The following is a 14,268-nucleotide window of genomic DNA, read 5'->3' on the forward strand; positions in this document are numbered from 1 at the left end:
GATTCATTAGTGCTGTCATTCACTGACCTCTGACACCCACAAACAAAGCTCTGAGGGGTGTCATCTCTCATGAATGATGCATGCAGGGAGACACAAAGGTGGTTTCATCAAAATGAGATCTCATAGAAGTTATTCTGTTAATTTGTCTGAATATCAGACTAAGGATTTTCATCCAAGATGCAACATTTTTGTATTCTGACACCAGTATAGAGTCAGTCTAATACAGATAAATAGCTATCATATAAACTCGACTGGTATAAGTACAATGCTAATTAGCTTTACTGTTGTCTTAAACATTTATCATTTACATTGCATATTCAAATTCCACTTGGCATACTTTATAACTTCTTAATGCATTTTTTCAGACCAAGCGGATGCTGGTGGAGAAGATGGGCCGAGAGGCGGTGGAGCTGGGCCACGGGGAGGCCACCATCACGGGGCTGGAGGAGAACACTCTGATCGCCAGCCTGTGTGACCTGCTGGAGAGGATCTGGAGCCACGGGCTGCAGGTCAAACAGGTCAGCACACACACACACACACACACACACACACACACACACACACACACACACACACACACACACACACACACACACACACACACACACACTCAGGGAGAAATAGGTGAAGTTCCATTCTTTGTCTGCATTTCAAATCTCCTCAGATTTATGCTAAAGAAGGCAAACACCCACTAGTGCTGTGTGTATACGTATGTAACACACTGCTTAAATCAGATCTGTATGACCATATTGGATATTAAGTCTACGAGGTTATTGCCTGATTATTCCTCTGTGTGGGATTATAATCTTCATCAGTAGCTGTTTTGGTGTGTGTCGTGATTTTTGGTTCTCTCACGTCTCAGGGGAAGTCGGCCCTGTGGTCCCACATGCTGCACTACCATGCCCGAGAGGAGAAGCTGGAGCAGCAGCAGGCGGAGTCACCAGGTAGAACACATGTACACAAACACACACAAATACAAACACACACACACATTTCTCCCTTCATATCTTCTAATTGGTTGTTCACTCCTGAACTGGTTCGCCCCATCTCCTTACAAGGAGGTGTGTGTGTGTGTGTGTGTGTGTGTGTGTGTGTGTGTGTGTGTGTGTGTGTGTGTGTGTGTGTGTGTGTGTGTGTGTGTGTGTGTGTGTGTGTGTGTGTGTGTGTGTGTGTGTGTGTGTGTGTGTGTGTGGTGTGTGTGTGTGTGTGTGTGTGTGTGTGTGTGTGTGTGTGTGTGTGTGTGTGTGTGTGTGTGTGTGTGTGTGTGTGTGTGTGTGTGTGTGTGTGTGTGTGTGTGTGTGTGTGTGTGTGTGTGTGTGTGTGTGTGTGTGTGTGTGTGTGTGTGTGTGTGTGTGTGTGTGTGTGTGTGTGTGTGTGTGTTTATAGGGATGTATTGCAGGTATAGTTGATCAATGATTATTTCGTTGTACAACAATCAATAGTAACGAGGAAAACATTACCTCTGCCCTCAAGCAGTCCTACAGCAATGCTTTGGAGTAGTAGAATTTTACATACCTAGGACTCTTTGACAGAACGCACACACATTCCCCTTAACGCACACACATTCCCCTTAAACATCTTCAACGCACACACATTGTCAGTTCTCCTAAACTTGGACATGTTCCAGATGTCGAAAGGTCATCATCTCATGACGTCTTTAGGAGTCTTGCAGGAAATTAATTATCCAATTAACAAACTATATATACATCTGCACATGAACGCACATACACTTCTTTCCTTAACTAACACTTGACTGTATTATATCTAAATGTAGCCTCTTTGCATTTCCTCTGAGCTCGAAGCCAGCTCACACAGCCATTGATCATTCAGAACGACCATTGTCCCTCCAACCGTGCGACCCAATTCAGTAACACACATCGTCTCATGACATTTTTAGGATTAGTTAACTAACAAAGGTCAACTGTTCCCATACCCTAAGGCCTTCTCTGAACTTCTTCCAACCTCGAAGTCAGCTCACTTAAAATGAATATACCAGAAATACGCTGTATCAAACCCTCCGCTACAACACGTTACTTTAGATCCTAATCCAAAACAAGCCTTAACTAGTCTGTTGCAGGCCCCATTTTAGCCTCAAAAACTGTTAACCATTTAAAAGTTTGATCAAATTTTGACAAAGGCAAATTAAAAATATCCTGTATTTTACTTCTGCAGTGTCACATGTTCCTGAGAGGAGGAAGTCTGACTGTTCCATGGCGATGCCATCTCTACGCGTGTCTCTCATACAGGATATGAGGTACAGTACATGTTACTGTCCTGTAGTGATCACTTGAGTTTAAGGGCATGCAGAATCAGCTGCTAGTTAACTACAAACAGTAGTCCTTTTATTCAGTATCCATCTGTACCTTGAATCATTGGATTCATTGCAAAATGTTATAAAAGACAACTTGCTCTGCAGGGAAATTCTGAATTCTGGCACTTTATTTTAGAGACCAAACAATTATTAGATACATTGTGGCTGTACTTGACCCATCTCTCTTCTGTCCCTCCATGGTCTACGTCCTCAGGCATATCCAGAGCATGTCCGAGATAAAGACAGATGTGGGCCGGGCGAGAGCCTGGATCCGTCTCTCCCTGGAGAAGAAGCTGCTCTCACAACACCTCAAACAGCTGCTGTGCCGACAAGCCTTAACCAAGTGAGTACACACACACACACCACACACACACAATTTGTGATGCTGCTAATCGAAACCCATGTGCTGAGATGCAGCTGTACTTATATCATCGCTTGTCCCAAAACATACGTTATTTTAAACCAATCGCACCAATATGAAAATCCAAACTACATTTCTATTATTTTAAACCTGTGAAGACCTTCATAGATTGGACATTAAAGCTTGATAATTATACCTCTCCTGATTGGGCTTGTTTCCATTTCTTGGGAGAGTGGCTGCTCTATATGGGACCAGATGTGCATTAGCCATCTGAAAGAAAATGTTGCAGCATTATTTATGAACTGCTGTTGTCCAGTTAAATAATTAAAAGTTGTATTTCTTTTAAGTGGAAAAGATCAGTGCTATATCACTCCTGACCTTCCATTGTTGTCTTTCTTGCTGCCTTGTACTTCAACAGGAACACATGGGAAGAATTTCTATAAATATAAAGACAGGAGTTTAAACAGCAGATGATATTTCACAGTGATATTTTTTAACCTGACGTTCTGTGTCTACAGGAAGCTGTACAAGCGTTACGCCTTCCTGCGCTGTGAGGAGGAGAAGGAGCAGTTCCTCTTCCACCTGCTCTCCCTCAACACCGTCGACTACTTCTGCTTCACCAGCGTCTTCACCACCATCAGTGAGTCCTGTGGCCATCTAAATAACACACCACATCCCACCTTTGAAATATCAAACCTCATATCTCAGAAACCCCTCTTCCTGCCATTCCTCCTTTTTTGTTAATGTCAGCTGCTACATGGATGATTGTGGATCAATGGCAGGCTGAGCTATTAGTATGAATAAACCACGACGATGTATGTACACTTTAACCAAAGATTTAAAGCACAATGTATTATTCAACTCACAGAGCAGCTAAGCCTTTATTCCGATAAATGAACATGTAGGTGATGATTTAATATCCCTCTACTATCCGATCCATTATTCTGTTTTCCTCCTGGCCTCAATCTGGATTTTATAATGAAATTGACCCAGTTAGATAATGAGTGGAATCAGCATGTTTCTCTTCTCTAATGCTTGTTTTTGTTCTGCAGTGATCCCGTATCGAGTCGTCATCATCCCCATCAAGAAGCTCAGCAACGCCATGACGACCTCCAACCCCTGGGTGTGTGTGTCCGGACAGCTGGGAGACTCGGGCATCATGCAGATCCCCAAGAACGTCCTGGAGATGACCTTTGATGTGAGTTCTGTGACCCTGAGTCTGAAGCTGAGTCCTCTGAGTGCAGTTTCAGTTACACTCTGCCTCCTCTGTCACTGGGACACCTTCACACTGCATGCTAGCAGTACTAACTTTTAAGGGATTACAACTAGTTTTGCTTGTGTGAGTTCATTAAAGCGTCATTCTGGTTTAGTAGAAGGTTGGTCTTCTGTAGCACATCATTCACTTTCAGTACAATCTATACAAAGTCTTACTAATAAATGTTTCCCCTCAAAGTAGCCTGATAGTAAAGTAATACTATGTAAAATCTTTGCACTTTTTTTTCCTGACTTGATGTTATATTCTTTTTTAATTGTGTACCTACCTAATACAATTTGTTTTACAAATCAACTTTTGCATCTAACTTAAAGCCACATTTTTACAATACATTGTTGTTGTTGTTATTATCTATACATTTTAACCAGAGGAAGAATTTAGTCAATGGGACCTTAAGTTCTAATTGAAACAGGCAGATGAACTTAAGTGTCGGTCAAACAGAGATTCTTAACATACTTTACATGTCAACAACCATACATATAGATAGACCGTTACCTTGTTTCCAACATCTGTTCGAATTTGATCAGAATTATCTTTGACTATAAATAAAACATACATAGCACAATCTACCTACTGACATGCGTTGACATTATTTAGGATTATGCAAATGAACACAGGTCTATTAACAGAAAGTTGAACTGACCAACACATAATAACGTTAATGCCCCCTCCTCCCCTCATGATCATGTTCAGCTCCTATCTGCTGCCTCCTCTCACTGCATGTTGTTCCCCTCTGATTTTCATTCTGTTTGCATGATGGATGCTGCTTTGTTTTGGTTTTGAAATCACCACTCCACCATTGTGATTGTCCCCCCATTGTGTCTTAACAAGTGTCTCCGTCTCCCCCAGTCTGCTTTCAGGCCTCACACGCACATCTCCGCCTTGTTCAAGGTTAGAGGCAGCCCCTCCCCCACTCACCCACCCCCCATCATCTCCATCAGTCTCTGTGAAATGCTTTCATCCAGCTGCCCTGTTGTCATGCAGTCGGCCCCCTTTTGATTTGCTTTTAGTCATAGTTGCTCTGTTCTCTTGTTAGAAAGTGTTTTAAGTATAGATCACCACCTTTATGTCAGCTTCTCTCACCCCCTCAAATCTAAATGAATGTACCGTAACGTATTAGCGCTGCTTAAAACTACTTAGAGATATTGTATTGAACAACATTGAAGGTAGCTTAATGTTAGGAATTACTTAAGTGTGGAAATGTCAGCCCAGTGCATTCTGGGAAAGCCTCATTGAAAAGGATTAGGGTTTCAATCCAACACATTCTCATTGCCAAGGATTAAATCAATTAACACACTTATATTGAATGAACAGAGATCTATTCCCTTTAATCTCATTAATTCGGAAGGTGACACTGTTTTGGTTATGGGAGGACTTTAGCAGTAATAACAGTTATTGTGATAGTGCCGTAGATGTACATTGACAAAGCTTATTAAGAAGGATTTAACATTATTTAAAGTACTTTGCATTAACTAGATTCCCTCTCCGCTGTGTTTAGTGTCAGAACCTGGGGAAGATGACCACGGTGCAGCTGGGACACGACAACGCCGGCCTTCTGGCGAAATGGCTGGTGGACTGTGTGATGGTGCGCAACGAGATCACAGGACACACATACAAGTGAGTGCAGGGTGTGTGTTGGTAGCTGAGGCTGAGGGGAAAGTACTCCCAGAAGTCCTATTTTCCTGTCTTACAAAAAAAGTATTAATGTAGCTTTTAATCCTGTCATCTCATCGACAATTAAAAATGTGTGGATTAAAGATCTAGAAGAAAAAGTATAACTATTCCTTTAAATGCATGGTTCGCTGCTTTGTCTGCCTGTTAACAGCAACACTAGATTCCTAATGGATTTAGATTTGTCGTCGCCAAATAATCAAACATTATAAACTCTTCAGAACTATATTTTGAGAATACATCAGTACGAAAAACTTTTTTTTAAATATCCCTTTTTAGCTCCAGAAACCTTTAACCCTGTTTGAGGCTTTTGTATTTTGTAAGTTTTAAAATAATGCACATCCTTGCTTTTATTAAAACAAATTCAATAATCTATCATATTTTAATTGTTGTAACTTTTTTTTATTCATTTAGATTTCTTTCAAACATTTCTTATGTTTAAGTTTTCTAATGGTTTGTTTTAATAGTTGTATAATAGTTATATATTAGATATTTTCTCACAACTTCCTCCCTCCCCCTCAGGTTCCCGTGTGGCCGGTGGCTCGGTAAGGGTGTGGACGACGGCAGCCTGGAGAGGGTCCTGATCGGGGAGCCGGTGCTGCCCAGCGGAGAGGAGGATTCTGGGAGAGGCTGCTACACACCCCCGCTGCAGCGCTCGCCATCCCAGATCCGACGCATCAGTGTCACGTCGCTGTCCGGACGAGGATACAGTCAGTACTCCTAACAGTAAAATATGAATTCTGGGATGTTGAGGTCTTTATATTAATTCCTTTCTTTTCTCCAGAACCGACTTCAGCCCAGATCCAAGAGGCCATCGGGGAGGCCGTGAACAACATCATCAAACACTTCCACAAGCCGGAGAAAGAGGTGAGGATCTCCTTGTCACTACTGAATGAACTCATTCTTCGACAGCTGCTGCCCTCCCTCTGAACCCTTCACATCACTAAACTGAGTGGAGTAATTCTCATTGTTTCTGTCCACTGACTGCTCATAATGTAAACATCAGTAAAGTGCCGGTCACATGCAGACCTACTTTAGCGCCACAGCAGAGGAAACCGAGCTACATTTGAAGTGCCTTCTGTGTGGAGTGCAACCCTGTGAGAGTAGTCAGAGGCAATCAACAATGGTCCCCTCTGAACTTTAACACTGCAACACATAAATCCTTCAGGACTACGTAAAGATTTGTGACATCTACCGTTTAAGCTGTTAAGTTTGGAAAAGCTCCTGAAAATGTACAAAGCATGTGAGCGCTGTAGGAGCAAACACAATAGTGGTGACTTAAAGCCCACCTCTGCTCCGCGCCGTCCTTTAGATGAGCCTGGTCAGATTTAATAAAAGGAGTTCAAAACACCGGCATAAAAGTTATAACAATAATCTGATTTTAATACAGTAAAAAACACAATACGAAATACAGAGTGCCCTGAGACAGAACACTCCGGGCTCCCCGCTCTACTGCCGTGCGATACAGATATCGGGACCAGCCAGTCAGAAACAGGAGGCATTTTGCATGAAGAAACAACAGTATATATGGACATATTTGGGGCGGAGATGTGTGTCGGCTCTTCCGTCCCATTTTACTCCTAAGCGAATCAGAGAGTCTGTGGGGAGGAGTTTGGGTCGGTTGCTCACTCCCCTAGGTGTTCTTACTGGTTGGATTCACTTTGGGTCGGGCCCAATACAGCGAATCAGAGTTCTGGGAAAAAGTATTTTTCTTCTGAACAGAGCGTGAGAGCATCGGAACTCTACAAGGTCAGAATCACTTTTTATCTTATACCTGGGTTAACTCCTTTACTTTCCCAGGGAAGGTTTCACACAAACTATTCTTTTAAAACAATCAAACATTGTACACAGATATATTGGTGCTTGGGATTATTCCCAGAAAGAACCTTGAAAAAAGAACGTGTGTGTTAGTGAGGGAAAGTGTATGTGTGTGTGTGTGTGCATGCTGATAAGCAGAGGCATATGTGTGTGTGTTGCTGATATCTGGGTTAAGGAGTTTATGTGTGTGTGCTGCATGGAGACAGGAGGTGTATGTGTGTGTGTCAGGGTCTCTGGGTCATGGAGTGTAAGTAAGAAGGTTTAGATATATAGGATTACTTTAAACAGTCCCAAATAATACATGTTCAATTCAATACAGTTCAAGATAATACCTGTTTACTTTAATACAGTTTAGAACAATATCTGGGTGCTTTAGCGCTAACCAGCAGTGGAAGAAAGGACTCCTCTGTCATTGAAAATCCCAGCTAGTCTGCAGCTTCAAACCTCAATATTTCATAGAAAGAAACATGAACAATGAGCCTTTTATGAATACAGATCCAACAAAATTGGCACTTCAAACGTCCTCTCACTGTGTGTCCTGCAGAGAGCCGTTTGCAACTCCCAGCTGTAGACCCAGCTTTATTTTAAATACCATTTTGGAAGTAGAGATTATTTCTGAACAGCTGATGTAATGTAATGTAATGTAATGTATGCTTCTCTCAGAGAGGCAGCCTGACCGTGCTGCTGTGTGGGGAGAGCAGCCTGGTGTCCGCTCTGGAACAGTTCTTCCGTCACGGCTTCAAGTCCGCCCGGCTCTTCCAGAAGACCGTGTTTGTGTGGGACTTTGTGGGTGAGTGTGGAGGGACACCGCCACCTGCTGATCATACGATGCACTACTTACTGTGGCCCTTTTCAGAGGATTTATGGGGAAATAATGTCAGGAATTATACTTTTTCACTTATTTAGTTTTTTAATCCAACTTTATTTATGAAGCCAGTTTAGGATAATGCATATGAAGCTCCATCCTTACATATTTATTTTTACATACCTTTTTTTTAATTTTTTGACAATGTTGCCAAGAGAATTGTATTTAAGTTGTGCATGCTGTGTGATTTAACAGTTTATTTATCTGGTAAAGCCAGGTGAAAACTAAACATGAGCCGCCCCCCCCCCCCCCCCCCCCCCCCCCCCCCCCCCCCTCTGCAGAGAAAGCCATTGCCTACATGGAGTCAGCTGACCAGATGGGAGACCTCCAGGAGACAGCGGAGCCCCTGGGACGGACCTGTCAATCACTCTGTCACTACGTCAATGCCATCAACTCCACCCGCAGGAACATCGGGAAGGACGGGAAGTTCCAGCTGCTGGTCTGCCTCGGAGCCAGGTCAGTCTGTCCACCTCTGTGATGTAAATTGCGTGACTTTTCAAGTACTTTTCAGGCCACATTCGGTCAAATGCAAGGACCGGTCATGGCACAAATACTGCACCACACTAATGTCAAAAAGAATATTTAAAATACAATTGATATTCTTTTCCAAAATATATGAGTTCAAGCACTTTAAATGACTCCTGTGTGTTTGTGTCTATTTTCAAATATACCTTCAAGACCTTGTTGCGGATATTTTACCTCGTCAATAATCTGGAGATGTACTAGTAGTAGGCTAATAATAATATGTCTTTATTTGAAGCTTCAAAGGTACATGTCTCACAGAGTACAGAGTAGTCTGTAAGAGTGCACACAGAGGGAAGTGTGTGTATAGGATCTTGACAGTTTAACAACACTTCATCACCTGTCACTAGGGATGTAACGATATATCGAATATCGCGATATCGCGGTAAATAAATGTCTCAATACCGTCGTGAGACTGACCAAATCTACCGCGATTTTTTTTTTTTTTCTTCTTTTTTTTTAAAACCTTTATTTAACCAGGTGGTCCCATTGAGATCATCGATCTCTTTTTCAAGGGAGACCTGTCCAACATGGCAGCAAGTAGGTTACAACACGAACATATAACAACAGATAACACAAAAGGACATCGTATTTACAGGGCTACATTTACACACCATTGACAAGTACCAACAGTATATTTATATCTCGCCCTGTCAATAAGCCTCACCTTCTTGGCAAAAACTGTTTTGTTTTTGAAGTGGTGGTGAGACAATGCACAGTTTTACCCACTGCTGTCACCCATGGCCAAAGCACATCTCTCTGTCCCAGCAACATCAGTACCAAGCAAGAGAGTTTTTTCCACAGCAGGGGATATTGTAAACGCCCAAACATCCCAGCTTCTACCTGGAAATGTGGACATGCTCATATTCCTAAAAGATAACCTTGATAATGCTGAGTGAGTGAGTTAGAGTTGAGTTACTTGAAAAACTATAGTGAAACTTGATTTATTCTATTGCAGGGTCTGATTATTATATTGTTGACACTTTAAAATACTACTATCCTTCTAAAATGCTGTACAAATCAGGTTTATTATTTAATAAAGAAAAAAAAATTCAAGTAAAAAGAAAAATCACGTTTTTTTTTTCTTTATTTTTCAATATCGTGATAAATATAGTACCGTGGACTGTTTATCGCGATATTATCGTACGGTGAGTTTTTGGTATCGTTACATCCCTACCTGTCACTGTTGCTGGGCTGGAAAGAGAGATAAGCAACGCCTTTCCATAGGAACAGAAACTGTGCATTGCTAATATAGGAAAAACAGGAACTTGTTCAAGACAGATGGAAGTAGGGAAAGCAGGAAGTTGTTATGGAACAGGGAAGAAATACAGGAACTTGCTCAAGACACTGTGTTTGACACCCAGACACACTTGAGGTTAATCATAAGTCTAGCAAGGGACATGAACTGAATACATCATCATGGAACTGCTGCATTTGGTTTTACCATATTAGGTAACATATTACACATTAGGAAATTTGCCACTACAACCTTTAATTTGTTTGTTTTTCAAAATCACAAACTTTCAAAGATTTCAAAGACCCATGGGAAAAATGATCACAAACATTTAGTATTACATAACTTTGTTTTCCTAAACTTCAAGTGATGTGTGTATGTGCAACGTAAATCCAATTTTGAGCATATGAAAACATACTAGACGGATTGGTTTCACGGCCTTTAAAGTAGATTCTTTGTAAAACAGTCCTACAATGTTTTTATTAAGGTAGAGGCCTTGAATAAACAGACCCTATTTGAACAGATGTTTACCTTAGCTAGTCCTGTTATCAGATGACAGACACTCTACTGAGGGTCAATAAATCCAGCTGTCCTGCCACAGATGTTTAAATGTCCTCTCACTGTCTGTCCCTCAGAGACCGCCTGCTGCCCCAGTGGGTCCCCCTGCTGGTGGAGTGCCCGGTGATCCAGAGGATGTACGAGGACTCGGCCCTGCTCAGAGACCGGGCCACGGTCAGCTCCCACATCGACGTCCTGGAGACGCTGCACGACTTCCCCATCACCCTGGAGGCCTCCATCGTCAAAGGCATCGCCCTTTAGCCCCGGAGACCCCCTACGTTCTCCTCTAAAACTCCCCTCTCCTCCACCAGCTTCTCCCACCCTCCCACTCTTACCCTTTTGGCTCTGGGATGAGCAGGGAAGTAGGAAGTGAGTGACGGAAATGAAAAGTTTGGTTACCAAAGCAACAGAGAAGTAAGACTTTGGGTCAACCATAAGCTTGGATGCAGTATTATTACCCCACCAGTGCTTAATCGTGTTTATCTAGTGTCCAATTAGATACCAGAATTGGACACTTCAGGTTCGAGAAAGTCCTTTTTAAGCAACATAAAACTTGCTTTTAATCCATCAAGACCCTTACCAACCATGTGTTATCCCTAAACACTTTACATTGCACTGAAATGAACTGATGCAGTGGCTGCTTGGAGGGATACAGGACATTTGTTGAGCAGAATATACACTGGTTGAACGTTTGCTGGTGTTTTCTTCAAAATGTTCTTAGCAGAGTAGCAGATGTGTCCCTGTGTGCTAGCTATGTAGCCTAGCTTGCCCTCAGTAGATACAACTAGATAAACTGATGTATCCTGTTTCCTCGCCTGCGGCTAGTTAGCGGTAGCATTAGCGAGCATGCCTTTTTGAGATGTGGAAACAAGAGACACTGAAAGGAGGATTCTGACTCTGTGTTTCCTGACGGCTCTTCATGCCTCTCTTTATTTTTATCCTCTGGACTCGTGTTGGGCATTCTCTCAGCTTTAAACATGCGGATGAACACAAAAGCTGATCTCAGTGATGAGTCAGGAGCTAACCTGTGGCTACATGGACATTCCTACTCAAGTACAGGCATCGACCTGGCTGTTTTTAATGGTGTGTGTGTGTGTGTGTGTGTGTGTGTGTGTGTGTGTGTGTGTGTGTGTGTGTGTGTGTGTGTGTGTGTGTGTGTGTGTGTGTGTGTGTGTGTGTGTGTGTGTGTGTGTGTGTGTGTGTGTGTGTGTGTGTGTGTGGTGTGTGTGTGTGTGTGTGTGTGTGTGTGTGTGTGTACCCTGCTTTGGTTTGTATAACATCCAACTTGCTGTTTAAGAAGTGATCGATGGTGTGTGAGCCTCACACATTCATTTATCATTTTTAACAGTTTGCCAATATCTCCATTTCAACAACTAAAAGGTTCAACTAAATAATTTAACTCAAGGTCCTCTTACTAGATTTTTTCCCCAGCTTATTTTGTATTTGCTTGGTTGTCATCGCATGGATTAAGTAGAGAACTTTGTAGTTAAAACATCTGGCTAAAGCTAATAAGGGGACATGTGTTCAGATTATTTTGTCATACTTATATTCCCACGGTCAAGAATGAACTGAATGTAGTAATCACTGGAATAGAGTACAAGGGGAATCAGCCACTTAGACTTGGGTCTTCCTATGAAACATGTTGAGAAAACTGTCATTTCTCACTTTACAGTAGGTGTAATGTTAAAGCTGATGTTTTTTTATTATCAACAAATATCATGAAAAGACCAAAACCAATTAAGTGTTAGCAGCTTTCTCAATATTTTTTAACTTTAATTGCCGGTCTTATTTTAAAGACATAGATTTTAAATATATAGTTTCCTCGTTTAAAGGCGCTTTATTTTTCTGAAACAGCTCGTCCCTGTGCACAAACTAAAACAGTGGGGACTATTTTCAGTGGTGGATTAATTCCCAGTTGGTTCACAGCACAGTGTGCATTTAATAGGACATTATTTTTGTTATTGGATCAGGTCTTTTCATGACAATATATTTAAAAAAAACATTAGCCTTATCCTTTAATTGTGTTTTACCATATACAAAATGTATTTGATATCAGTGCAGGGGTTTTAGAAACTAGCCACTAAAACGTTTAATTCCCATATGAATTGAATGCAACATGACCCCTGTTCGATATAAAATGGAGGGACAGAATCTTATGTTTCATTTAGGATTTTAATCATTTTAAGTCCCAGCTCCTCTTCCAACCTTGATATTGATTGGTAGAAACTCTATAAACAATTTTTCTTAAAATGCATTTTATTTCCCCGTAATTTTGCTGCATGAGTTATGTGCCCCTCTTACCGCCGTCTGAATCCTTTCTGAGAAATGGTGTAAATATTGTCATTAGTGCATGATGACAAGTAGACTAAGCTGTATTTATTGTGACTCTTATGAATTTTAGATGGACCATGAGTATTGAGAGGACAGAAACTGGAAGTCTTTGCAGCCCCAGTGTCTTTCCCTCTCTCCAGTATTGACCCACAACATGTTTTTGTTAATGTCATGATTTCATGTATTTATTCATTTAACTTTAATTCATAGAAGGCTGACAGAAGCACTGGAATTTAAGGTTGACAAAGCCTGTGGAATAACTGGAAACTTTGAAGCTGTAAATGTTTCCCCTTGATGAGATTTGATCATGTTTTAACCCTGTGTTCTCCTGCTGTGTACCTCTAATGCCTCGCCTGCAGGACTACGCTCCGCTGCAAAGCACATAACAAGCAATAACAGATTCCTCTGTCTGGTCCCAGATCAGTTTGTGTACGAACTCTTTGCTACACGTGGCTACAGGGAACATTTCTGATGGGATGAATTGCTGTGGACGATTGGGATTCCTCCTACTGCAAACTTTTATTAGAACGGTGAACACATCGTGGTATTGACCCCGATATAAAGGCTACCCAAAGCCATGACAGCAGTGACTGCTCATGGCCAGAATGCCACCGGACAAATAGATGTGTCGGACTGACTTCTTTGTTCTGATATTTATTATGCCTATTTCAATAAAAACACACGGTGTGTTAAAGGTGTTTGTGTGTATGTATGTCGAAAAAACGCTCAATTGTACAGCATGTCTTCCATTATTTAAAATGTTAGATAGTGGGCGGAAAATAATCAATGGTCATTTCTGGATTCAATTTAACATTTATATAAAAGTATTTTTTATTTTAAGGTTAAACTGTAAAGTCTAGTTATTATTTACTGTTGCTTTTCTGATATTTTTGACATACTATACCGTTTTTACAAAAGCTACACTATTGTTTTTCTTGTTTTTTCAACATACTATGTTGACAAAACTATGTAGATTTGAAAAGATGCATAAAAACATGGTATAGTATGTCAAAAAATAGTATATTATGTCGAGAAATCTGAATTAAAAACAGTATACTATGTTGAAAAAATGCATAATATGTCGAAAATGAAAAACGGAGTATTTTATGTCGAAATAAGACATGGTAGTATCCCGAAAAATATGGGGGAAAAAACAAGTAAAGTATGTTAAACATTTCAAAAGAAACATAGTATTTAGGTCTTAAATCACAGAAAAAAATTATAAACACTCAAAAGTCCTAAAATAAAAATCCTATCAACCGCAGCATCTGGAGGAAACTTCTCCAAAGCTGGAGTGGACACAGCTGTTTACTGTCTCCATGCT

The 14,268-nt window shown here is 41.1% G+C and overlaps 1 protein-coding gene across 2 annotated transcripts in view; it reads left to right on the forward strand.

The window, feature by feature from the left end:
• Positions 1-13,642, forward strand: part of dennd5b (DENN/MADD domain containing 5B) — a 54,874-nt gene extending 41,232 nt beyond the window's left edge. The window contains exons 11-23 of one of the 2 annotated variants that reach the window (XM_034217630.1): positions 366-518; positions 863-944; positions 2,173-2,254; positions 2,526-2,654; positions 3,191-3,312; positions 3,725-3,870; positions 4,795-4,836; positions 5,444-5,562; positions 6,139-6,326; positions 6,401-6,483; positions 8,098-8,224; positions 8,581-8,755; positions 10,691-13,642. In XM_034217630.1, the coding sequence (XP_034073521.1) occupies positions 366-518; positions 863-944; positions 2,173-2,254; positions 2,526-2,654; positions 3,191-3,312; positions 3,725-3,870; positions 4,795-4,836; positions 5,444-5,562; positions 6,139-6,326; positions 6,401-6,483; positions 8,098-8,224; positions 8,581-8,755; positions 10,691-10,874 (1,632 nt within the window). In that variant the 3' untranslated portion in view covers positions 10,875-13,642. The remainder of the gene's footprint in view (positions 1-365; positions 519-862; positions 945-2,172; positions 2,255-2,525; positions 2,655-3,190; positions 3,313-3,724; positions 3,871-4,794; positions 4,837-5,443; positions 5,563-6,138; positions 6,327-6,400; positions 6,484-8,097; positions 8,225-8,580; positions 8,756-10,690) is intronic. The other variant, XM_034217631.1, reaches the window with a different exon arrangement.
• The last annotated feature ends 626 nt before the right edge of the window (positions 13,643-14,268 follow it).

The sequence above is a fragment of the Gymnodraco acuticeps genome, unplaced genomic scaffold (assembly GCF_902827175.1).
Source record: "Gymnodraco acuticeps unplaced genomic scaffold, fGymAcu1.1, whole genome shotgun sequence".
NCBI classification, from domain to species: Eukaryota; Metazoa; Chordata; class Actinopteri; order Perciformes; family Bathydraconidae; genus Gymnodraco; species Gymnodraco acuticeps.